Source organism: Orcinus orca, chromosome 2, assembly GCF_937001465.1.
Source record: "Orcinus orca chromosome 2, mOrcOrc1.1, whole genome shotgun sequence".
In the NCBI taxonomy this organism is placed as follows: domain Eukaryota; kingdom Metazoa; phylum Chordata; class Mammalia; order Artiodactyla; family Delphinidae; genus Orcinus; species Orcinus orca.
In genome coordinates this window covers 188,984,267-189,010,139 of record NC_064560.1, presented here as the reverse complement: position 1 = coordinate 189,010,139, position 25,873 = coordinate 188,984,267, and the positions used below count along the sequence as shown (strand labels likewise).

Below are 25,873 nucleotides of genomic sequence, written 5' to 3'. Positions count from 1 at the left end.
ACACCCTGGACACCCTCACTTCTCCCTCTCGGTTTTGTTGAGCTTGTCTGTCTGTCTGCATTTCCTGGATTTGAGGACAGAGGTCGTGTCTGTATTCTGCCACCACCACCTGACCCCCGGCAGGTGCCCAGGAAATACCGTGGTGTAAACAGAGTGAACGGCTACCCTTCCGCTCTCCCTGCCCGCCAGGCCCCTGCCCTGGGGCGATGGGCGTTAGGGAGCAGTGATGCCCCGAGGCCTGCGATGCTCACGCTCTGTGTTGGCAGCGGTGGCCTGGCTTCCCTGCCTGCCTCTCCCTGCCCTCACAGGTCCTGGCAGGCTGCCACCTGCCGCTGATGCGCCCACGCACACTCTGCTCCCCCGTGTCCCCCGGGAGTGAGGGAACTGGTGCAGCACCGTCTGGTAGTGGGTAAGGGCTGCCGGGGTGTGCCGCCCGCCCCGGCCCTGCCTGCCCTGAGTGGTGGGTGGAGCAGAGTGGGGCACAGTGGCTGCAGAGACGCATGATCCCCAGCCCAGCTGCTTGCTGGGACAGGGGACGGCCGCCCCTCTCCCGCTGAGCTCTTTGGGCATGCCCAGGGCAGAAGGTGCCAGGAAACCAGCCTAGAGCTGCCACCTGGTGAGGGTGCAGGGGAGCAGGATGGGTCCCGTGGACCTGATGGGTCCCGTGCCACCTGGAGGGTGCAGGGGAGCAGGATGGGTCCCGTGGACGGTGGTGGCTCCACCGGCCCCGCATGACGCGTGTCCCCACCCTGCTGTGACCCCGCACACTGCGCTCTGGCCTAAAGGTGGTGCTGTCTGTGAGCCCCGTGCCCTCCCTCTGCCCATCAACAAAAATGTTAACTTTTGCAAGAAGCCCAGGGAAGGGAACTCTACAGCTGCTGATTTGTAGCTCCAGGATCCCTCACCACCATAAAATAGGGTTCTTCACATCAGCCCCAAGCACGGATGCTGCTGCTTTGCTGGGAAGAGAGGGCAGGGCAGCCCTGAGCCCCTCTAGGCATTCAAGTGTGAGGATAGGACCACCCTCCCTCCCCATCCTGCTAAACGTCTAAATCCTTCTTCTCCCTCCCCCAAATCCCCACTGCAGCCTGGTCATGGCGTGTAGTAGGCCTTCAGTAGATACTGTTGAATAGAAGTGAGCTCCTTGGAGCAGAGGAAAGGAGCCCTAGGGTAGAGCTGAGAAATCCTGGCTTTATAGACCCAAATGGGGACGCTACACCCCCTGTGATGTTCCTCTCCAGGCCTCAGTTTCTGTGTTCCATAGATAATCTATAAGGCTCTACCGGTTTTCGTTTATCTTTTCTTTTCTTTTTTTTTTTTTTTGTGGTACGCGGGCCTCTCACTGTTGTGGCCTCTCCCGTTGCGGAGCACAGGCTCCGGACGCGCAGGCTCAGCGGCCGTGGCTCACGGGCCCAGCCGCTCTGCGGCATATGGGATCTTCCCAGACCGGGGCACGAACCCGTGTCCCCTGCATCGGCAGGTGGACTCTCAACCACTGCGCCACCAGGGAGGCCCTATTTTTTCTTTTTTTAAATATTTATTTATTTTTGGCTGTGTCGGGTCTTAGTTGCGGCATGTGGGATCTTTCGTCGCGACGTGCGGGCTCGGTAGTTGCAGCGCACAGGCTCCAGAGCACGTGGGCTCTGTAGTTGTGGCATGTGGGCTTAGTTGCCTCACGACACGCGGGATCTTAGTTCCCCGACCAGGGATCGGACCTGCGTCCCCTGCGTGGGAAGGCGGATTCTTAACCACTGGACCACCAGGGAAGCCCCCTGTGCTGGTTTTGAGTTCTGATTCTCACCACCCTCTGCTGTTGGCTGGGGTGGTATGGGTCCAGCTCGCCATCGCCCCTGCTGCCCCTCTGCTTGCTGGTGACCTCACCACAGACATTCTTCCCTAGAGCCCAGCTTTAGCTGCTGGTGACGAGGCTTGTATTTACCATGGAAAATGCTTCCTGAGACACCATTTATGGGCAGAATTTCTTCTCAGGAGATGAATGTGGTGCCCTGCCCGTGCTTCTGGAGCTGCCCCCACCACCTTCCTTGGTCCAGGAACTCAGCACAGATGCTTCCTAGCATCAGAGCAACCCAAAGGGAGGGTGGCAGGCGTTCTCGGGGACATTTGAATTGTCCTCCAGTCCCGTCCCTGTGGGTTTCCCCTGGCTCTCCTGGGACGTGTGGGCCCTTGGCTGTTTTCAGAGTTGGCAGCCCTGAGTTAGTAACTATGAAGATGTGCTGTGCTTCTCTGTGCCAGCACCCTCACCCCACCCTCCCTCTAGAGGAGCCAGACGTCCCTTAGAGAAGGTCCTCCTCCTGTTATGGGTGTGGCTCACAGAGGGACTGTGACTTGCCTGAGGTCACACAGCGAGTAGCTTTGCCCTCACTTGGTGTTTGAGTTTCCAGGTGTTCCTTCCCACACGTCTCTTCCTCCTGGGTCAGCTCAAAGGAAATATTTGTTTTCCTCTCTGGGAACAAAGGCTGGGCTTGGTTTGTTTCTGTGAACGCAGCCATGAGGAGAGGCAGTCACCAAGTGTTCAGGGGTAGGGGGTTTTCTGACGATCTGGGAACCGCAGATGGCCCAGGTTGGTGGCTTTAAATCGCTGGGTTCTGAGACTCGGTGTGGCCTCATTAGGGGAGCCGGTGCTCCTAGGCTTGTGCGGACCTGAGCTAGTTTCAAGCCCTGGGGACCCCAGGCTTAATTGAAATGAGGTGGAACAGATGGGCTGAGTCTATCAGCAGCTTTACGTGACAGTCTCTTAACATAAAAGCACTTCATTACCCACTCATTTCGCTGGGGCTTCCTGCCCCAGTCGGAGGGAACGTGGCGGAAACGAGAGCCTCTCGTCCAGATGGAATCACGAGCATGTGGCCTGTGGGCCCGTCTCTGAACAGGCGGCCGAGGATAAATCATCAGGCTTACGTCTCCGCTCAGCAGCTAAATTAAAAAAATCGTTCTCCTGGCTGTAACGTCGCAGAACGTGGGCCGTGTCGCTGCGTTTGGGGGTCAAGTCCCCATTGCTCTCAGATGGAGTAGCATCGAGGGAGGCATGATTGGTTGGGGGTGGAGGCAGCAGGCTGTCACTAGGGAAGGTATGAGGCAAGCGTAACTCTAGAAAGTGCCCCGGTCTGTGGTCTCGGGGAAAGCTCACCAGCCCAGAGCACCCAACCTGGCCCTCGCTCTGCATCCCGCCGTCAAATCCCTTTACCAGCGTTCTGCTGTGGTTCCTTCTGATTGGAAATCCTAGTGATTCTTGTCCTGACCCCTTCACATGATGTTGGGAGGAGGAAAGAGAGGGGACCCTCCCTGTGTTTGGGTGTGTGTTTTTGTTTGGGCCACGATGTTGTGGAAGGGAGTTCAGGAACCCCTCTTGGCCAAATCGAGGTGGGAGTCTGGAGGAGTGCTAATCGATGGCAGGAGTATAAGCCCTGTGATGTGTGCAGAGACTGCCAGGAATACTGCTCCTGACTTTCTCGGTCTGTCCGTGTCAGCGTCTCAGCCTTTCAGAATCCCAGAGGCGCCTCACCTGTGTGAACCTTAGCTGTGCGGTTTCTGGAAAAGTTACGGCTGTGGGGTTTGCAGTCTCTCCTCCTCTCTTGGGGCACTGGAATAGACACTGGGGACATTGGGATATGTGTGGTGGCTTTCCCATCTGAGTCACGTCTACTGTTTAGGAATTTTAAATTCCCCTTGCTTTGCTTTGTTTGCTCATAAAACTCTCACATTTGGGATTTTACAGTTGGAAAGCCTGGCGTATTCAAACCAGCATTACAAATTCACTTTGAGATGTTTTGAACTTTGGTTAATTAACATCTACAAGCTGTGGGATCTTCAGGCACATGGTGGACGATTTGGCTAGGTAAAATAGGAAATAACAGGGGAGTGAAGTAACTTATAGTAGTGGAGCAGAGTAGTTAGTTTTCAGGACTTGGTCCTCTCGTTCCTGTGAGAAAGAGAAGACACCACTTCCAAAAAAGAGACTTGAAAAAGAATAGAACCTCACTCAGTATAAATTTTGAGGAATATTTTCTGATCGGTCTCATTTTGTCAGCTGTCACTTAGCTGCTTTTTGCTGCCTGTGCGTGGGGAGTCACTGGCGAGGCAAAATGTGAAAGTGCCACAGAAGTGGGAGGGTGAAACATTAGGAGTTGAGGGGAAAGAAACTCATATATGATTAAGGGCATCAAGGAGGGCTTCAGGGAGGAGGTGACATTTTCACTGAACTTCGGAGGATGGATAGGATTCTGACTGGTGGTGATCGGGGCCAGTGATGTGTGAGGATGAAAGAGCGCCCCAGTGGGAAGTGCAGAGCATGTACAGTACACTGTAACCAAAGGTTTGACCTGCTGGCCACACTTAGCAGCTAATACGTTTCCTGGCTCTCTCCTACACTGCGGGACTCTAAGCATTCTCCGCAGCCCGGTTTAGAGGCTGCTGCCTCTGAGGCGTTTTCCCAGACTTGCCTGGGCAGAGTTTGGCAGTGCCCCCCATGCTGTGCTGCTCTGGCACCTGTCCTTTTGTGCTGTGACGGTCTACCTCCCTGCCTTTTCCACCAGCTGAGAGTTCTCAGCTCACAGCTAGGCCGCTCATATGTGTTTCTGAGTATCTGAACCCCAGACTTAAAGGTGTGCTGGGTGCGCACTCAAAGCTGTATTACTTGTGTTACTGATTCTCAGTATTGGATAGGTCTCTGTGTTGCTTGGACTGTGTGGACTGCACATTTTGCTGTCTGGACCATCCTGATCTCCTTGGCAAGCATGAGCATCATCTTCCTCCTGGATGCCTCGTGTGGGTGTTTGTCTTAACTTCTCTGGGATCTCCCTCTCATTTCCTCTATATTAACAACTCCTTTTCAAACTCTCATGGAGGGTCATTCTGTGCACCTAAACTCAAGGCATTTAGCAGCGTTTATTCTTCCTTCCTGGCAAAATGTCGAGCCATAAAATTCATTTGGCAAGAGAAAAGGATTTCTTCCCATTTTGTTGTGAAATCATTGTGCTTAATCCAACAATCCCAGTGTTTCCAATGGAAACTGAAGATAACCTTTGCCACAGACACACAGAGTGTTTCCACCCTGCAACTTTCCGGGACCTTTCCTTTCTTCCACCAGCGGAGAAAGTGACCTTTCTGTTTGAGCATGCACAGAGGTTGACATGAGCCTTGGCACGATTTTAAGCCTTTTCAGCGAGGCCCCTACGTTGCCTCAGGCGGTGGGTGAACTTCTCCGGGATCCCTGAGCCTCCGTTTTCCAGGGACCGGTGGTCTGGGAGCCCACCCCTTCCCCCAGGGCCTCCTGCCTCAGGTCCCAGCGCAGGGCCCGGGGCTGTAAGCCAGCCTCTGCCCTCATCCCTCAGTTCTCCTGGCTGGCATCTCTTCTTCCCGGCCGATGGAGGCTTTGCGATCTCTGATGGGGGATGCTGGAAAAAGTTTGATTGGGGGTGGGGCGGTGATTAAAAGCATCAATCATCCGCGTCATTTTTTGTGTTGGATTCGTTGTGAATTGTCTCCGGAGAAAGGCTTTTTTTTTTTTTTTTTTAGTGGACCTGTCATGTTCACGGTTCAATATCTAGTAAATAGATGCTGCTGACATTCTTTCGGGGAAGCCATGCCACAGGGTTAAAATAATTTAAGGTGTTAGAACCACATTACAGAATCTTTTTTAAATGTTGGGGAAAGCTTGCTCTTGTCCTGATCACTCTAATAAAGAGAGTTCTGGGGCTTCCCTGGTGGCACAGTGGTTGAGTCCGCCTGCCGATGCAGGGGACACGGGTTCGTGCCCCGGTCCGGGAAGATCCCACATGCCACGGAGCGGCTGGGCCCGTGAGCCATGGCCACTGAGCCTGCGCGTCCGGAGCCTGTGCTCCGCAACGGGAGAGGCCACAACAGCGAGAGGCCCACGTACCACAAAAAAAAAAAAAGAGAGAGTTCTGTCATTTTAGTATATTTCCTTTGAGGGTTTCTTCTTTTTTAGCATATCTTTAATTTTCTACATTCAGTCAGGCATCATTTTATTCATTTCAGCATTCTTTGCCCTCTTCCTACCCAGGATCGCGGCTGTACCTTCCATCACCTAACCAGTCCCCAGCGTCGGTTTGCGGCACAAGTCCTCAAGTGCCGCTCCCTTACACACACCCGGTCATACTCGGATTTGTATTTTGCAGGTGGGTGTTTTAGAGCCTCCGTTTAATATTCTGCTGTTGACAGTTTTGTGGTGAAGTAGATAGCTTGCTAGGAGTTTGGGGTACACACACTTATTCTCAGAGGTAAGTTGAGGGGGGTCGGTTTCGGGGGGGCTGGAGCTGAGTCCTCCTGTTCCAACCAAGGGAGGAGGTCCTGGAGAAAGCACGGCTTACCTGAGGGCTTCCAGGACATTCACTGCCATGGCTCCGTGGGTGCTCTATTTATAAGTCCTGGATAGAGACTGGCTGGAAAGGAATTAGGAGGCCCATCTCCCACAGGGACTGGGCAATTTGATGGAGACAACTGGGCGACACGCAGAAAATGAGCTTCACCTGCAAGGCTTGTCCTGGGGTCCCTCCCAGCTCCCTCTGTGCGGCCCCCAGCCTCTGCCTTCCCTCCCCCTGCCCCCCTGCCTCTCCCAGAGCCCCACCTCCAGAGGGCAGTGACGGATCCCCCAGATCTTGTTACCTCAAGACTTAGCACCACCTGCACATACGTGGAGGCACTCGGGAAGCCTCGAAGCTTCCTTGGGAGGAGTGAGGTTTGAGGGAGTTTGGGAGGGAAGGAACGTTTAGGCTGGAGCACTGGCCTGTGTGAAGGCTGGTGACAGGAGGGATGACGAGGGCCCAGGTGACTCCCGGAGCCAGCTGGGAATCACAGCCTGGGCCCCATAGTGGGTTCTGACATGTGGGGAGCCGTGCTCACCAGCAGGGACGAGCGTTTGGTGTCGTGGGTTCAGTGAAGCCACGTGCCTGGGTGCTGGTCTCGTTTACTCTCGGGGGGCTGGGAGGTCCTGCCACCACCAAGGCCACTTGCTTAGTTGTAATCGTGTATGAGTTCTGCGCATGACCTGGTGCCTCTGAAATCTGCTCTCCCGCTCCTGCATCATCCTTCCTGCCACTAGCAGAGCTCTGTCACCTGTGAAGCCTGGACTGGGGCACCCCCTCCCGTGTCCTGGATTTTCCCCACTGGGTACGTTTGTACTTGTCATGAGAGGATTCTAATAGGAAGGGAGCGTCTTCCTTCCACTCGGCTTCCTGGTTCTGTTCTGAGAGCTGCTCTCCACCTGTGACCCCTGGGAGCCAGTGCCACGGCCTCAAGACGGCCCCTCGGCACTCCCCGTGTCCCCCCAGGTTGCCTCTGGAGGGTCCAGATCAGGAAGCTGTCAATCCGAGGGCGGTCTGAGTCTCTGGGCTTATTGACACTGTGTGCGAAACCAGATGCAGCCCCTGGGAGCCCCAGCTGGGGTGCCAGACGCTTCCTGGAGTGTCCTGCCCGTCCCATCCCTCCCCGAGGTGTAGGGCCTTGTTTGTGTCAGGACAGCCCTGGGAGGAACTTCAGAGTCGATAAGATCCTAAATTTTAGATTTGCAGCCTGGCTGGGGTCAGGTGGGTTCTTTCCCCTTGTACTTACAAAGAGCTTTCTAGTCCCGACCCCCTTGCTACATGAGAATCCAAGTACCACCACCCTGCGCTGACCTACTTTTGTGACTTTTCTTTTAGTTGGTTTCAAGTGGTTAGCAATGAGGTCCCTCCAGCATGCAGTTAGTGCAGTTGCGTTTAGGAAAAGGAGAATCTGGGGTTTCCCCAGCATCTTATACTGGGATCTCAGAACACACCTAAAGCAGGTGCACAGAGGAGAGGGAACGGGGGTACAAAATCTGCTCTGGATCTCGGTGCTTAAACCCACCCCCTGCCCTGCTCCTGCCTCTCCGCAGCCCAGTTCTCTGTGGAGGGAGGGCAGGGGGTCTCTGGGAGGGCTGCACCCCAAGCCTGACTCTTCCCTCCTGCCATCAGGCCGCAAGGATGGGATGAGACAAGAGGCCGCAAGGCTCGTGTGTGCCCTCATCCCTCGTCCTGGCCTCGGGATGTGACAGTGTGCTTTGTTTCTGCCTTTGCAAAGGCCCGGGTGGCACCAGGAAGGCTTGTTGGCACATCTGGGGGCTACCCAGAGCACACCTTGGGGCCTGTGCTCTCCGTCCTCGCTCCGTGTCCCCACTCCCGCAGCCGGCCGGGGTGTGACCAGTGCCCGCCAAGCCCGCCCGTGTGTCAGCTGCGGGCTCCACAGTGGCTTTCTGTTCTGAGTACCAGGCAAGAGGGGCCCCTCGTCAGCAGCCTCCTCACGTAGCCGGAGGGCCTGGCCCGTCACCCTGGAGGCCCCGCCGCCCTGAGGGGACGCATTTGCTCAGCTTTCCTCAGGGAATCCCCTCGTCACCAGTGTTGCAGAGCACGGCAGCCACTAGCATGTCACATGTGGCTGGCGGGGCCTCCAGATGTGGCTAGTGTGACTGAAGAAGTGAATTTCTAATTTGTTTAGATTTGAAAGCTGATACTGGATTCAGTTACTGGAAACTTTTTAAGTGTGTTTGGAACAACTTCGGTTTGCGCCTCTGCTGATTCAGATCCAGATCGTGTTTCCAGTGACAGTTTAGCATCTGAATTGCGATGTGCTGTGAGTGTAAACTACACACTGAATTTCAAAGACTTAGTGTGAAAAAAGAACGTGAAGTGTCTCATTCATGGTTTTATGTTGGTTATGTGGTGAAACAGTATTTTGGAAATGTTGGTTTAATTAAAGTATATGATTTGTATGTTGTCACTCGTTTCTTTTTACTTTTCTAAGGTGACTACTAAGAACATTTGAAATTAATGTGTTTCATGTCGTATTTCTGCTGGCCAGCTCTGACCTTTGTACTCAAACCTCTGAGCCTGTTTTTGCTGGAAATGTGATTGGTGGTCCTTTGGCGGGAGCAGTTAAGGTCTTGGGGGTATCTTTGGCCCCCAAATTTTGGATTAACTTTTGGGAGGCCCATGATGTTTTGAGAGGAACACATCATGGAAACATTGTTAATAAAACATTACTTCTTAATTGTGCAAGTGATACATATTTCTTGTGGGAAAATTAGAAAATACTGATTAGACAAAATGAACCATCCAGTTTTGGAAGGAGAATACATGGATTTTCCAGCAATATTTTCTAGCAGTGTTTCCAGCAGTCTTTTGCTTAGGTAATCATAAGCATAAAAGTACCACTTTGCATTATTGCAATGCAGAGACCTTCAAGATGATTCCTCATTCTGTATCTCCTTCATAAACGTGTGCAGCCTTCTTCGAGCACCCTGATAAATAGGGCTGGCACTCCAGACAGTTGGACCATGGCAGAGGAAACCAGCCAAGACTTCAAAGGGGACTGTAGCTGGTTGGACAGTGATAAGAAGGAAATCTTCTAGAAGTTGGGCTGAGCACTTGAGTTTAGTGTTGAGGCTGGTTAGGGACTCCACGACAGGATGGACCCATCTGGTTGGGAGTCCTTCCTTTTGCTAGAAGTGGATTTACCTGATTTTACTCACGGTGTGTGTTTTGCCCCCAGGGAGGGACTGTGGAATCCTTTGGTGCGCTCATTCAAGTGAGAGACAGTTTTTGCCGCGTTGACTTTTCCAAGCCCTGAAGGAGAGCTGAGGCTGTAACGCAGCTCAGACTCTGTCCAGCACTGAGACTTGTTTGAGAAAACATTGGCCATCTCTGGTGAGGTGACACGTGACCTCAGATAGTAAAGAAAGACATCCTCCAACACTGAGTGCAGAGGGGCCCGTGTGTTTGGGAGTGGGGTACTCCTCCTGGTTTAGCATCCCCTCCCCTCAGTTTCTGGTGTGGCAGGAGCCATGGAAAGATAATAAGGAGAGTGGCTCAAATCATTTTGTACATTCTGTGAAGGTGTTGGCCTCTCCAGGCGTGCTTGCCTAGGCCACCATTCTCAGGATTCAGAGAGCTCTGAGGTGTCCAGCTGGGCCCTGTGGGATTAGCTGATCGTGTTAATTGTCCCCTTTTTCTTCATCAGTGCTGGTTGGCAGTGTACTGAGTACAGAGATTCATCACGTCATCAGTAGAGCGACTGCTGAAAAAAAAGTCGTGTCTCAATAGAAACATTTTATTTATTTATTTATTTATTTAATTTATTCTTTGCAGTATGCGGGCCTCTCATTGCTGTGGCCTCTCCCGTTGCGGAGCACAGGCTCCGGACGCGCAGGCTCAGCGGCCATGGCTCACGGGCCCAGCCGCTCCGCGGCATGTGGGATCTTCCCGGACCGGGGCACGAACCTGTGTCCCCTGCGTCGGCAGGCGGACTCTCAACCACTGTGCCACCAGGGAAGCCCGGAAACATTTTTTTTAAAGGCATAAGAGGAGCTTTGTTGGTCAAGAGTTTCTTGACCACTTTTGTAAGACCAAGAATACTTAGGAATCCTACTACCTTGCTTGTCTTCTGTAAAATTAGATTTTTTTATCTTCCGATTTGTGAAAAGCAAGGCACATCTGGGCGGGGAAGACCAATGTGCCCTGAGAATTGCTCTGGGAAGCATGAGTGGTGGGTCGGCACACTCCAAGGAGAACTTTGTTAGCCGTCCCTACCCCAAGGGGACATGGCCGATGGCTGGTGCCTGGGCCTTCTTTCAGAAGCCCTTGGTGTGAGGGAGAAGGCAGCTCACTTCCCGTGTGTCCCTTCTCTGACGGGCACAGAGTAGCTGTGATTTATCCCTCCCCCAGGGAAGTCACTGCTGAAAAGAGAGAAGTCTCACTTACAGCCTGTACCAAAGACCTGCTGAAAGCTAGGATCCCAAATCGTCAGCTTGTAAAGACGCAGTAGCATCCCTTTAATCTTTATTCTGTATTTTTTAATTGCACAAGCAAACCATACCGTAAAAATAAAGACATCTTTTAAAAAGAAACTCCTGATCCTGCTAATCTAGCATCTGATATATCTTCTTTTTCCCAAAGTCTCTGTACACAGAGACGCAGACCTAATTTTTATTTGGTAATAATCAAGGCGGAAGCACAATTCGCTTTTTTGACTTTTCGCTTACTGGTATCTTAACTATTCCTTCCTGTTATATGGTGTTTTCATAGTTACTGTTTAATGGCTGGCACACTCATCCAGCAACTCGGTAAACTGTAATTGTCTTAATCAGTCTTTATTCTGTTTTCTGTGCTTAATGGTATCCTTTCCCCTTTGTTTCTGTAGGAAGTTCTCCAGCAGCTGATCGTAATGAATTTGCCCAATGTCTTGATGATTGGCAAAGACCCGCTGTCTGGTGAGTGAAAGCCACCCCCCCCCACCCCCTGTAGAGCCTGGGCAGGGCCATCAGCCCTGGGCAGCTGTCAGAGGCAGAGCTCTGGCTGCCAGCTTGGAGCCAGCACAGTGAAAGCACGTGATCATTCGGGTGTGATCTTAACGGATGGGTTTATTACCCTGAGGCATCACGCCAAGAGCACATTTCTTCCTTAAGAATATATCCTCTGACCCCTGGCATTGGAGCCCAGAGGCAGGCGAGGCCTCGGGCTTAGGGCCCCGAGTTGTATGGTGGACCCCCAGGGGTCTCTCCTCACACCATCGTGGGGTGTGGTCTCTATTGGCAGGAAAGAATCTTTGGAGGGAGCTAATATCCCTTCCGCTGGGATCCTGTGCTGCTTTATTCCCCCCGTGGTAGATCTCACCGGGACAGCCTGTCGTGTGTCTGTTTTCACGTCTCCCTCTGGTCTCTGAGGCCTGAGTGGGCAAGGTTCTAAGTCCTAGTCTCGGACACTCGGTGTGATTTTGAAAGACTGAAATGTCCTCCTGGACACCTTCCAGAGAGCCAGGGCTTAGTTCATCCCTGATAGTTAACACACTGGGTTGGTTAAACAGGGCGATAGATTTCCTCCCCTCCACCTTTGTGTGCGTTCACCTGGACCCATGGCTGATGGATGAAAGCTTGCAGGCCCCAGGGACAGATGTGCTTGCTGACTGGAACTTCCCTGGTTCCCGTGGAGACCTTGTTAGCCTCCTGGGCTAGGTGTGGAGTCAAGGAATGCAGGAAGGATCCCACACGTTAGAGCCTTTTGCAGAAGGAACTGAAGCTTCCCTCTGTCGGTCCCTCCCCGCCCTGCTCTCCCTGGAGTCTGGCTGTCCTTGCTCCTGTCCACGTGAGCTCAGTTGGCTGGAGAGCAAAGAAGTATACCAAGTGACCCGTCGAGGACATTTCTCATAGAGGAGCCCTGGCCCTGAGAGCAGCAGCTTCTGGGGCCGCCGGGTCGAGGGCAGCCGAGCATTTAATCACTTTGTTCGTGGAGGCGGTCCTCCTGGGCCCCACTTCCCTTTTCGCTACGGGAGCCAAAGGAAGGGGGTTCCTTGACCTCCTGTTCATCTTCGGTGCCGCTGACCCGTGAGCACCCCCAGCCTTACACATTGGCTCTGCAGAGCGCACCCAGGCCCACCTGGTGGCCCCTCACCCTTCCCCCCTTGGTGCGTTAATAACAGGCAGCCCTTGGTTCGCGCCACCCCCAGCTCTGCCTTAGGGCCATTCGTTTACTGGCTTTATTTCATGGTTCCCCCAGGTAGAGGACTCAGATGCAGCCCTGGGCTCCAGGGACAGTTGGGACTCCTGTGTTTCTGCAGTAACATCAGGAAAGTAAGGGTCTGCTTTGCTGAGCAGAACTGTGCTGCTTGTCCTGACTTATTTGAGGGGCTGATGTTAGAAGAGAGATGCCCGGAGAGGTTGGTGGTTCAGGCTTAGTTCTACTATTCCATCTGCTCTAGAGACAACATCGTAAGATGAGGAGAGGAAAGCAGTGGAGCAGGAAAGAAGGATGCTCCCTGCTTGAGCCTTTGGTGAGCCCACCGTGTGCTGGGCATTGGACATGTGTTTAAAGATGGAAAGGGAAATGTGCTTCCGGGGTGTGACCGTGCCATCCCGTTTATAGATGAGAGAACGGCAGCTCACGGAGTTGAAGTGACAAGCCCTCGGTCACTTAGCCCATGAGCAGAGGGGCCGATTGGGAATTTGCTCCATCCAACGCACGAGCCTGAGCTCTGGTCCGTTATCACACACGGACAGGTGTTAGGTTGAGCTGTAGGCGATTGCCAGTGTTCAACCATTTGACCTACAAAAATGACGGTGGCATATGATTCAATCTAATACTAACCACGTCCTCCTCCCCCACCCAGGCAGCATGTCAGCCCATCACCCCATCATACTGCGTAGTGTGCCACCTTCCCGTTGTCAGTGCCCCCCCTACCTGCTGCCATTTGGAAGCCTGCCCTCTGGGCGCCCCTTCTCCGGCAGGCACCTCCACTCGCCGGAACCCTGGCTCCAGCCCTCCCCCTAGCTGAGTCTCTGTTCTAGCCCCTTTGAACCACATGGGGCCAAGAGACTGTCCACATGCAAGGAACCCAGGTCGCACCTCGGGTCTGGCGCTGGACAGAAACACCTGCAGAGATGTGGACGCTGATTTTTTTAATAGTTTTATTAATGTATAATTTGCATACCATGAAATTCACCTATTTTAAGTATACAATTTAGTGATTCTTTTCATAAATGGACAGAGTTGTGCAACCTTCCCCAACAATCCGATTTTAGAACACTGTGGGGAAGCCGCTTTTAAGCTGACAGGTGAATTGCCTGCCCTCTGGTCCCCAGCACCATATAGAATCAGTGCACGTCAATTGAAGAGGTTCTGGCCCCAGTTCTGATGGAGAAGTTGGATTGATGAGATGGGGAGCCCTGGGAAAGTTAAGGACGAGAATCCCAACGGCTGCAGCAAGCTCAGAAGGCCCCTGGCGGGCAGGGCCTGACTGACAGCAGCTTCTGCGGGCTCTGCTGAGAGGGGAGGGGCTGCCTCCCCTGAAGTCAGGGCTGGAGGGATGAGACCTGGGCGCACGCATGGGTAGGTTTTGACAGGAGTGTCAGGGGGCTCCGAGAGCAGAGGAGGTCGGCAGGAGAGGTGCACCATTGAGAAGACGCAAACATGAGTGCCAGAGACATATTTGTGGAATAGTGTTTTCTGTTTTAAATTGTAAAAATAGATGCGTAAAGCATTTGGGGTTTCTTTTAAAATAGAGAACAACGTTGGCTTCTTTCTCGCGGGGCGGCTTTTTTTACGAATCCTGCCACATGGCTCAGGAGCATGTCTGTGCTCTTTTTGGCAGATGTTGACACTGTACTGCTATTTATAACATTTCAGTTTTTGGTTATTTTTTGTTTTTGGTAAATGCACGTCAGTGGAGCCAGGGCAGGGGCAGGACAGATCCCAGCAGAACATCTAGTCCACACACACACACACACACACACACACACACGCACGCACGCACGCGCACACACACACACACACACACACACACACACACACACTCACCCACTCACCCTCTCTCTCTCTCTCTCTCTCTCTCTCTCTCTCTCTCTCTCTCTCTCTCTCTCCCCTCTCTCTCTCCTCTCTCTCTCCTCTCTCTCTCTCTCTCTCTCTCTCTCTCTCTCTCTCTCTCACTAAACGGTCCCAAGACACCAAGCATTTATCCCCCTTCCTCTGACCTAAAAAGGAAGCTGTCATGACTAACACTATTAGAAGATTTTTCTGTATGTCTGTCCTTCTGCACCCATCAGACAAAAAGATGTTCTCTTTTTTCCTACCCTGGATGGGATTCAAGGACGGTTTAGTGAATGTGAGAAAACACTTCATGTACTTTAAAACTCCATCCTCAGCGTCTGCCCTCCTGGCCCCCAATCCCCCCGATTCTCTTATTTCCTGTTTGTACCTCGAATGACCTCTGGATTTCCTCTCTGATTGTGCGTGATTTTATAATCATCTCCCTGGATACCCGTCTGCGGGGAAGCATCTGTCCAGCGCCTCGTTACTGTAGATGCTGCTTCTTGGAGCCTGGCCTGGGGTCCTGCGGGACCCTGCTCTAACCCTCCCTCGCGTACAGTGGCGTGTAGCAGAAAAGCCTTCCCCGGTGGCTGGGCCGTGTGTGGACCCCCAGGACTGGATGTTGTAGGGTGTCCTTTGTCTCGTTTCCAGTTGGCCGAAACGTATCCTTCTCTCCTACCTCACCCCCATTCCTCAGGCAGTGCCCTGGCTTTAATTTCCAAACAGCTGAGCTCTTCTCTCCTCCTGCCCCGCTGCCCACCGGTTCCAGCCACCACCATCCTCCTGGCTAGCACCGGAGTGGCCTTCTGTCTCCCTGCCTCTCTACCTTTGCCCCGTGCTGTCTGTTGCCGTCTGTTCTCAACACAGCAGCTGGTCCTCGTAGAAAGTTAGATTATGTCACTTTTCTCCTTGTGCTGTGCACTGGCTGTTCCCTCTGCCTGGAATGCTTTTCCCAGATACTCACAGGAACAGATCCTTCCAGTCTTTGCTTGCAATATCACCTGCTCGGTGCAGCCCATCCTGATGACCTCCCTGTTTGCAGCTGCGTCCCTCCCTTGTCCTCAGGACTCCCAGTGCTTTTATCCTGCTCTGCCTTCCCTTTCTTCGGCAGGAATCTTGGGGGTTTTTGTTGTTGTTGCCAATGTCTTCTAAGTGTCTGGAGCAGTGCCTGGCACGTAGTAGGTGCCGAGTAAATAGAGCATAAGCGCTGGAGACCCACTTTGTCGTTTCCCTCTCCTGTCCCCACTTCCCTCTTCCATCAAGCTAGTGATCCTTACAGATGTTAACCACATGCTGTCACAGGTACAGCGGTCAAGTGTCAGTGGTCAGGGTCAAGTGAGAGTCGACCTCTGCCCAACACCATGTGTGTGGCTGCCCTAGGCCGGTAATGATGCACTGCAAACGGCCTGCACCCCCATCTTGCCAGCTGTGCGTCCATGAAACATATTTACGTGGCTTATCGAAGAGCGTATTCTACATGAGAACCAAGAGATCCCAGTGTCCGCGGCATCTGTAAAATGAGGGAAGGCCTGGGCCAGAACTTCAGGCTCTGGTTTCTCAGCAGCCGGGCCTGTCACTGTGCCACACACACGAAACAGACTAGATTTGTCTGACAGGAAGCCAGGGTGTTAGCAAATTAATTTCTGCAGTGAATCATAGAGCAGTCATGCTGGAAGAGAGCACTGTTTTTTCTTCCAAGGTTTGTATCTAAGTGCAGTTGTGGTTTTCAGACTTGTGAATTGCTGACCACTCCTAAGCTGTTTAGAAAGGAAAGGGTGGAGCCATGTAGGTGTAGAAACCCAGCCCAGAGAGGGGAGGGAACTCATTCAGAGGCACACAGCATGGTGGTGTAAAAGATGTATTTATTACCATAAGTTACGCAGATGGTTATGTATGTGGACAGTCAGCCACTGGTTCCAAGCCGGAGGACCAGCCACTGTCATTATTCTGCCTGGTGTCTCTTGAGTTCTAAATGCCAGGCAAGATTCCTGGGTCCAAGGAGGGGCTGATCCCGTATTCGCAGCCTACAGGGTCCTGTCTATGAATACAGCTGGAACCTTTGAGGTTAGCCTCCCATTAATTGCTGTTTGGTGATCTGGTCCTCGTCCTCAGTTTTTTCTCTCGTGATGGTTACAGAAGGGGCTTGCAGGGACAGAGAAAACACCTTGAGGAGTCTGAGATTCTGTGCCCCCAGATTCTGTAAATGTCGTTCCTTCACAGCTCTTGCAGACCTCTGTTCTCCGGCTGCTCTGACCAAAGAAACCAGAAGGCCAGTTTCTGACCCTCCCAAATAGAAGACGGGAACACGCTTGCATCGCTCCTCCTCACAGAGGAGCTCAGCCCGAGCCCCCCCTCCAGCTTTCTCTGTTAGATGCCCACCATGGGTGCAGTGGCCATGGAGACGAATAGGCTGTCTCTGTTCAAGGAGCCCCCAGTCTGCGTTGGGGCAGGAGGGGAGGAAAGTGTCCATGACTAGCCTGTTCCAGGGCGAGAAGCAGTGCGAGCATGCTTCCCACAGAGTGCAAGGCGGGCAATCAGTTCTGCCTGGGCAGGTCAGGAAGACTTCCTGGAGGAGGCCGTATGTGGCAGGGCCTCAAAGAACCCTCGACAGCAGCAGAGGGAGGTGTCCAGGTGTGACAAGTTCAGAGCAGTGGAAGTGTGCTGGCAGTCCCATGAGGAGCAGCAAGCTCAGGGCACAGGGAGGAAGTCTCTGTCACAGCTGAAGTTTAGGTTTCAAAGGCCAGAGGGAAACGGAACTCCTGAAACTCCTTGGAATTTAATATTTAACCCTCTAGGATTTACTTGCTCTCCTATCAAGGGCATCCTTGAAGTGCTTCTCGGAACCCACGGAAACCTTCCCTCACTGGACCGCTCTGCCTTTTGATGACGAGCTGCAACCCCTGAGGGCCAGTGCCCCCGGGGGCTGGCTCACCTCCAACCCCGCGACCGGAGAGAGGGCTCCAAGTCTGGTTTATTACAAACGGTCTTCCTGCCGCTGAGATTGTTCTTTTAGAAAGCGGGCGGGCTGCCTTCCCTCCCCTGCCACCTTCCTGCGGCTCTGCCCGCCCCAGTGCCCTGCTTGCCAAGTGACATGGTGGGTTGAGGGTCTGCCGTTAGGTGTTAATGAGTGATTCTTGAGTTCTTTTTCCCAACCCTAAGCTATTTTTTCATTTCTCCTGAATTCTGGTCTTGTTTATATATATGTATAAAACTTTTGTGTTTGCAGAAACCTTAGGTCCTTTAAATGAGGAGGGAAGAAGTAAGTAAATAAAGAAAAGCTAATCTCGCCAGGCATTCGATCCTCTCCGTGCTTCCTGTTTTCTCCTGGAGGGAGCACGTTCAGAAAAGCACCCACACGCGATTTCACGGGACACGGCTTGCGGCCTGCTCCTTTGCTTCTGTGCTGCCTGCTGGATTGAGAAATGAATTCTCCGGTCCCTGTAGAGCGCAGGGGGTTGCCGGGCCCTTGAGCTGAATGCCAGCACTTGGCTCTTCTAGGAACGTGAAAAGCTTGGTTAGCAGCAAGCACAGCGATCGTTAGAGCACGGCCAGATGCCAGCCTTCGGAGCAGGCGCGGGACCTGCCTGGAGACCAGACTTTGTTTGGTCACCTCCTAGTGATGGGCTGTACACAGAGAGGGGGCTCCCCAGCTGCATGACCGTGCATGGCGTCCAGCGGGACTGCTCTCTGTGGCCGTGGCTGCCCGAGGAGGAGGGAGGAGCTGTTATTTGTCAAAGGTCTCTATGTTCACCGATACTATTGGGGCTTTGCATTTTCTGCCTGGTGCGTGGGAGGGACCCTTTCTCAGATCACCTCCTGCCTCTGCCACCGTCTCCCCTCCAGCCGGGGCAGACTCTGGGTCACAAGCTGCATTCTGGTGGTTGCTGCTCCTTTTCTGATCTTTAGTCGTTTGGTGCTAGGGAATGCGTTAGTTCTCAGCTTCTGTGGCCTAGGCAGGCTGGGCTAAGGAGGCATTTTCGACGATGGCGCTGTCTGAGGGGCTTGACGTGGCTGTTGAAGTTGCTCTCTGGGAGTGGCTGCCTTGTGGCATCCGGGCAGAGGTTCTCGTTACCCACACAGGGTGGTGTGAGGGATCCCTGCGGGTGGGGGCAGACTGGGGGGGGGGGTGAAGGAGAGACGGTGGGATAACGGGGCCCTGGGTCAGGGTACGCTCTGGAGCCACCCACATCATTTCAAACGGACGTGTGACTTCGAGCCTGCGAAGTCCACATGTGATAACCGTTTGCTGAATGACTAATAAATGGAGTGCCTGGTGGGGGTCACACGGGTAACGTTCTAGGTGTAAGAAATCTGAGTGAGGGTTTCCTAGGAGTCGCTCTCCAGGCTGTGAGGCGGTATGTAGAGGTACTTGCCTCCCATCCCATGACCTGCGACAGGTATTACGGAGGGTTCCTAAGTGCCCACCCGCAAGGAATTACCGTATACACTGTTCCTCATGGAACCCAAGGTAACCGTGTTAAAATAATAACAGCTTTTCTCAATGTAAGCAGAGCCCCCAGGAGGGCCCATAGAACTGTGCCCTTGTGGGTGAGTCTTGAGATGTCATTATGCATTGAGGAGAAACAGGGTCACGTTCAGTGCAGTGCTATTTTCAAATCAATGAGACAGCCCCATAATCAATCATCCTTATGAAATGACTGGTTTTTAACTAAGAAACCAGGGAAAGCACAGTGAGTGGTTGACTCCAGCACGTAAGTCAGAGGAGAGCAGAATGTAGAATTATTAAGAAAAAAAAAATACACACACACACACACACACACACACACACACACACACACACACACACACACACACACACACACACACACACACACACACACACACACACACACGTATATCTCCATCCCAACAAGGTTGGAAACTGAAAATGTCTTTTCTCCCTGGGACATGATGCTAACAGTTACCATCAGTCACTCAATCAGCAGACACTGGCTAAAGACCTGCACTGTGGCATTGGGATCAGAAGCTAAACCAGAGAGAGCCCTGCTCCGGAAGGAAATGTAAATAAGCAATGGCAGTTTCAGGGAGGGGGATGGTAGCGAGTTAGGCGAGAGCAGGTGGTGACCAAATCTCAGTTCTGTGGCTCAGCTTGTCTGAGCCTCCTCTTGTTTGTAACATGGAGCTAATACTGGCCTTTGGGGATTGCTTTGGGGATTAAGTCAAATGATAGCATGTTATATGAAGTGCTGTAATGGTCTGTAGACGTGAAGGGCACTTGTGGAGGGCAGGATTAACTCCAGTGGGTCAGTCCTTCCAGGCTGAGAGGGTTAAACCCTCACCCTGGCTGGCGACTCACGGACCGAGGGCCTCTGGGGTTGTGGTCCTCCTGGAAAGGGCTGTTTGCCTTCCTTTGTCTAAATCCCCACCTTGACACCCCAGTGATCACTTATACACAAGATTGATTTTCCGTATCCAGAGAATGTATGAGCATTCAGATGACTGCGTCTTAGAGAATCAAAGAGTAGAGCCAAAAGGACCCCACTGATTGTGTACCAGGCATGGAAGCTGGGTTTTGTTTCATGTGCCAGCTTTCATCGCGTGTCAGGCAGTGGCTACATCAGGCAGTGCTGTGTTCAGAAGGATTCTGAGGCCTCCTTCCAGGCTCGGTAAGAAAGTGTTATGATTGACTAGTTATGTCTGCCACAGACTCAAGATCAGAAAGTCAGGAAATTTTCCAATCCTGATCTGATTCAGTCTCCACATTTTAGAGGCTGGTGTACTTTAATTGCCCCACTATATTTCTATCCCCAGGTCCACCTTTATCACACGTGCGGTATCAGTTTCCCTTCTGTTTTGGAAGCTGATTGCTACAAACATCTGTAGCTTTATGTGTGATTTAGGTCAGCCTATATGCGTTCCATTTATGCTAAGAAAGGCTGGAGTGAGTTTCTCTGTGTCAGGACTCCAGGAAGCAGGTAGTAAAGTAAGTAAGTAAGATTTTTCTTAGACTCGACCATTAGCTCAGGCTGTCATGGGATTCCCCCTGGGGTTGTGGGTAGGTGTAAAGGGTGTCTGATGTGTTCGGCCCTCCCCCCTCCATTGGTTGCTTGTGACTCACTAGGTACAGAAATCCCCATTGCTTCCTACCCCGCCTCCCATTTCTCATGAAAACCCACTTTAATAAGCTGAAGCACAAAGCGTTTATAATTTGACAAGCACCATATCCTCTTGTGTCTAGGCCTTTGCATATGCTATTCCCTGTGCCTGAAGAGCCCCCAGATCTCTCCTCATCCTGGGGTCTCAGCTCAGAAGTCATTTCCTTTAGGAAGCCTTGACTGATCCTTACTGCAAACTAGTCCTTCCTCTGGGTTCCTCTAGAAGTTGCTGGTTTTCTTGGTCTGAGCTCAGAGGGCTGTGTTGATTATGGGTATATTCTCAGAAAGTACCCAGCATCTAGTAGGTGCTTGGGAGGGAGCTGTCTGTAGGGTTGTTTCTTCTTTGCCTGTGTAACTGTGTCACTGAGCCATCCTTGCCAGCAAGGACCCAGTAGAGAGTCTTATGATGTGTTTTCAAACTATTCAAAACCCACAATCTGGTAGATTTTAAAAATACTAGAAATCCTGAGAGAAATTGGGCATCAGCTTTCCATGAGCAATGAGGGAACTTCTGCTTCTCTCTCTCTCTCTCTCTCTCTCCTCTCTCTCTCTGTTTCTCCTTTTTTAAGTTTCCTAGGAATTTGTGTAGGGATAAAAAGCACAGGATACATTTGTTATAGCAAATGTTTTTATTCACTTAGCTTGGTGAGAATGAGCACAGCGCTGTTTCACGTGAATGAAGGCAGAGGTGAATTTCCTAGTGCCCTGTTCACCACCAAAATGCTTACTTTAAATAATTATTCCCTGAACATTTTTCTAAAATGAATTCTCTACTTTTAAAATCCTTTTTCCCCTTCTGTTACAAAACCTAGCAAACTGGAATTCCGTACTTTTCCAACAGTACTCTGGACCAGATTTCGTTTTTTCTTGCTCTCTGATGGGTGTAAATGAATGAATGAAGGGATGAAGGAATGACTCACGCTTGCTATTGTGTCTAGCTACAGGATGCTGAGGGAGCAGAGCCCTTCATTCTTTCACTGAACAGCCTCAGACTGTAGTTTTAAGCCCTCGTGCATGTGTGCAGGGTTTCTCGTCTCTTCCTTGCTATCCCATAACTGGCTTATGCCCTCGCTGGTCACAGTGGGCCTTTCTTGTGCTCCTTTCCACTTTTAATTTGCCACTTTCATCTGCTGTAGGCTGGGAGAGTGGGTCATCAGAGTTGCTCAAGTTATCCAAAGTATGATATAATTAGGTCCTGTGGGGCCTTTGCTGGGAAGAACACGTAAAGATTCTTCGTGAACTCTAACCTCTGTTTGAGCTGATCCAAGGCCTTTAAAATGCTTTCTTCTTGTGTGTCAGCTCTGCTGGCTCCAGCACCAGGTACATGGCCTATGAAAGGTGAATCACTGCAGACGAGGAGCCTGGTGACAGCTGGGAGGGGTCTGTACTTGTTATATCCACCAAAGGGCTTACGAGGGTCCCTTGCCAGTCATCTGGGGACTGACCGTGAAGGGACAGAGGTGAGGACAGCCACCTGGGCTGGCATGAGCACTGTGGCCAGGGGAAGATTTTGGTGAGACTGATTGGAGTTTTTAATACTCTGGTGGGTATGTCCTTTTCTTTTTGTCAGAACTAAAACCATGACTGATCACCACCTCAGCCTTAATAGAGAAGTGAGTCATGGTGGTGGTACACGTATTTATGTCTATGGATTAGAGCCTCTTGGGCCAAATAAAAGGCCTCAGGTGGGAAAAAAAAAATCCATTAAAGTCTTTGAGAATTTTTCCGTTTCAAACATTGATCAAGTCCTATGCTTATTAGCAAAGAGAAGGTTTGATCATCGTGGGTTGATCTGCAACACCAGACCCGATTGACTCTTAAAGAGTGTGGAATCTGAATGCTCTGCAGGGACCCTTTTGTCCAGCCCCCCAGCCCGTCCCACCCACCTTCAGACTAGGCGGTGGGAAGGGCGATGCCAAGCCCCCAGTTCTGAGACTCAACCATAATAATGTCATCTCAGGAAAAGCTGTTTTTAGCTGTTTCTCAGGTGAGAGGTATTAGGATGAACTCACATGTTACTCCATACACGCCTGACACCCAAGGACCGACCCGAAGTGACCCACAGCACTGGTTCTTAGACGTGAGTTTGGTTTTCTTCATCCCGGGTGTCATGGATGAGCCTTGGACCATTTTAGCACAATGTGAGCGGGTGTTGGTAAGCCTTTCAGGGAAACAGTGCTTTTCCTAGCATGTCCCTTCTCCCCCAGAGAGAACAGGATATTATGAAAAGGGCAGAAAACCGTAGAGCTTCTCACCCGAAGGGCACCCTGCACGTCACCCAGGCCAGCTGCCTCCCTTTCACAGATGTGGAAACTGAGACTGGGAAACAGAGTACGGCTTGTTCCCGTCACGGGCCTCCTGGTGACCAACTCAGGTCTGGAGCTCCTGTATCCTGATTCTGTTTATTTAAGTGACTGAAACTGATAAACAGATGAAGACGCATTTGGCCTCAAGCATAATGGAAAAGACACAGTATAAAATGATGAAATACGATTTTTTGGCCTGATTGGCAAAGCTGAGAAGGAGTAGTAAAGCCGTGTTGGTCTGGGCATGGGGAAGTGGGACTTACGGTATATTGGTTGTGAGAGAGAAAAATGGCAGAGCCTTTCTGCAGGGCAGTTTGGAAGTAGGAAAAGCTTGAAAGATGAGTTTATCCTGAAGGCGGGAGTCAGCATATCCATAAAGAATTAGCTGTAAGATGTTCTTTGTAGCATCGTTTAGATTAAAATATTGAAAAATCGGATCTCTGGAAAGGGAGTGGTTGAATTTGTTTGTGGCCTTTGTACAAAGTAAGTATGAGACGATCAAAAATGATGTGTGTGTCGTGTCTGGGACTTGCTTTGGGGGATGCTCCAGCCAGACATTGAGAAACAAAGGCGGTGGCGGTGAGGAGGAGATGGAATAAACGTGCAAAATGCTGGTAACGTGAAGCGGGTGCTGAGCATGGAGGTTCGCTTTCCTCTTCTCCTTCATCTGTTTGAGATCTTGCAGGATGGAAGGGCAAGTTTGTGTCCATTCTTATTTCAGAATTGATTGAGTATTTTCCTGTGGGGACTGTTCTCATCCATTGTACTTTGCTTACCACACACACTGAAAAGCGATGCTCACGTTCATTAATTATCGTGGAAAGATTTTATGATATATGTGAACGGAAAAGGGCCACAAATAGTTATGAACAGCATTCTCATTTGGTTTAAGAAGAAAACAAACCCATATGGAGAAAACAGATGGAGTGTGTACACCTTAAGTGCATCTCGCTGGGTAGAGAGGGTTTTTTTTAGCTTATTTGGTTTTTTTTCCCCCCTGCAGCAGATATGTGTATATCACTAGTGAAATTTTACAAACAGTTGAGCGTAATTAACTATGTTGCTCTTTTGATTTAGGGAAGAGTATGGAGGAGATTAAGAAGGTGCTGCTGTTGGTGCTGGGCTGTGCTGTTCAGGTAGGGATTGGGCAGGGGGCAGAGACGAGGGCTCTTAGGTTTGGGTTTGTGGGGATAAAACACCCCCTTCGGTGAGGTAGGGCAGCTGCTTTCAGCCCAATAGGATGGAAGGTCGCAGGGTTCCTGCGAGAGACGTGACACCGACTTAGGCGGCAACCATTTCTAGCACCTTGGGCAGGAGGCCAGGTGGGGATCCCTGGGGCCGGGTGCCATTAGCAAATTGTCCCCAGTGTAGGAACATCTAGAGCAAGGATCAGCACACAACCTGTGGGCCAAATTTGACCTGCCACCTATTTTTGTAAATAAAGTTTTAGGGGGACACAGCCATGCTCCTTCCTTTACATATTACCTGTGGCTGCTTTCACACTACACCAGCAGAGCTGAGACCCGTGGCCTGTCCAGTCGAAGATATTTTTTGTTTTACCATCTGGCCCTTTACAGATGAAGTTTACCAAGTGCTGCCCTAAACCAGCTGTTCTTGATCTTTACTTGTTTAAGAATCCCCTGGAAAGCTTGTCTGTGTCCCACCCCCCACCCCCCCACCCCCGCGCCGGTGTTTTTAAAGACAACCCCCCGACACAGGTGATTGTGATATAGGTAGTCTGAGCCGCTTCTAGAGAAACCTCAGTTGTGAGGGGCTGGCTGGTAGGAGGGCAGAGCACTCTTGATTATAGAAGAAAAAGCCAGGGGTGGGGTAGGTGTCTCCTTTTGAAACTATTGCTGTGGCTCTGGCGGCCCCAGGTTGCCCTTGTAAAACACTTTCATTAACACTTGTAACCCTCCACAGTGTGAGAGGAAAGAGGAATTTATCGAAAGAATCAAACAGCTGGACATTGAGACACAGGCCGGGATCGTGGCCCATATACAGGAGGTAGGTGGGGAGCTTTGTGGGGCTTAGCCGTGGACCATCGCTCCCATGGCATCCAGCAGGCAGGCCCTCTCCACCAGTGAAAAGTCTAAAGGGCACATCACCCATTAATGATTTTGCTAATTTTAGGTTTCAGACACTACAGGCAAATTGATTCGATTTGAAAAGGTGGCTGTTAGCAAGCTAAAATAAAGTGGCGGCTAAAATGAAAAAAACTTTTTCAGAGACTTCAATCAAGTCTTCTTGTGCCTCTTCTTCTTGCCTAATATGGACTCAGACTATTTTTAAGAGCTGTCAAGTGGTTTAGGCTCAGAATTTGATTTACAGTCCCTGAAAATGTATCCTGGCAAATGTCACCCTGCTTCAAATGGTTGATCCTTGGAGAGAGAGATTCACTGCTTCTGTCAGTGACGTGGCAGAGAAACAGCTGCCGCCCCTTGGGAAGTTAAAAACCAGCGAGTCCCAGAAGGGCTGTATCCGGAGACTCGGCCCCCTGGGTGGGGTCAGGAGGGCTCTGCACTAAGGGCAGCCCCTCCGCCCGTTGACTTTGGCAGAGGTGGTATCAACTGAAGGGGTAGTTGCCCTGGAAACCAAGCACCTGCCTGAAAGTTAGTTCCCTGACCTCCACCCCACCCTCCTCCAAAAGAAGCCTTGTACGTTTTAATCATCTTAGGAGGTATGGTTCAGCCTTGCATCTAATTGGACAGATGAGATAAATGCATGAAAAAGACATGAGCAGGAGCACGTAGGAGCAGGTGTGTAACTGGCAGAGGCAGCTGAACACAGAGCTCCCCACGCCGGCTCTGGGGACAGCCTGCTGGGCTCCTGCAGCCGGCTAGGGCACTGTGGGTTGCAGACTCTGAGTCAGGATTTGAAGGAGGAGGTGGATGCAGTGTATGGCAGGTAGAGGGTCCAGCAAAGCCCGTCAGGCTTGTAGGAAATATTCTCAACCATTCGTGTCAGTGACCTGTTAGCCTAAGTACCATTCTGCCTTTTAACTTTCCTCGTGTGTCCGTGTGTTTTGAAGATGTATCTGAGGACTAGGTCCTCGAGACTAGCTAGGTCTTTGCTACTCACTGTCTCCCCTTCCCTGTTC

General features: G+C 51.5%; 1 protein-coding gene across 10 annotated transcripts in view; it reads left to right on the top strand.

Annotated features, from left to right (window-relative positions):
* Positions 1-25,873, top strand: part of CCDC88C (coiled-coil domain containing 88C) — a 127,864-nt gene that overhangs the window by 41,789 nt on the left and 60,202 nt on the right. For 8 of the 10 annotated variants that reach the window (XR_007475860.1, XR_007475861.1, XM_049706567.1 and 5 more), the window contains exons 4-6: positions 11,194-11,263; positions 23,851-23,909; positions 24,697-24,780. Coding sequence is in view for 7 of the 10 variants with exons in the window: in XM_049706567.1 (XP_049562524.1) it covers positions 11,194-11,263; positions 23,851-23,909; positions 24,697-24,780 (213 nt within the window). In the remaining 3 variants the exon portion in view is untranslated. Of the gene's footprint in view, positions 1-11,193; positions 11,264-23,850; positions 23,910-24,696; positions 24,781-25,873 lie in introns of those variants that run through there. The other 2 variants (XM_033418819.2, XM_049706568.1) reach the window with 2 other exon arrangements.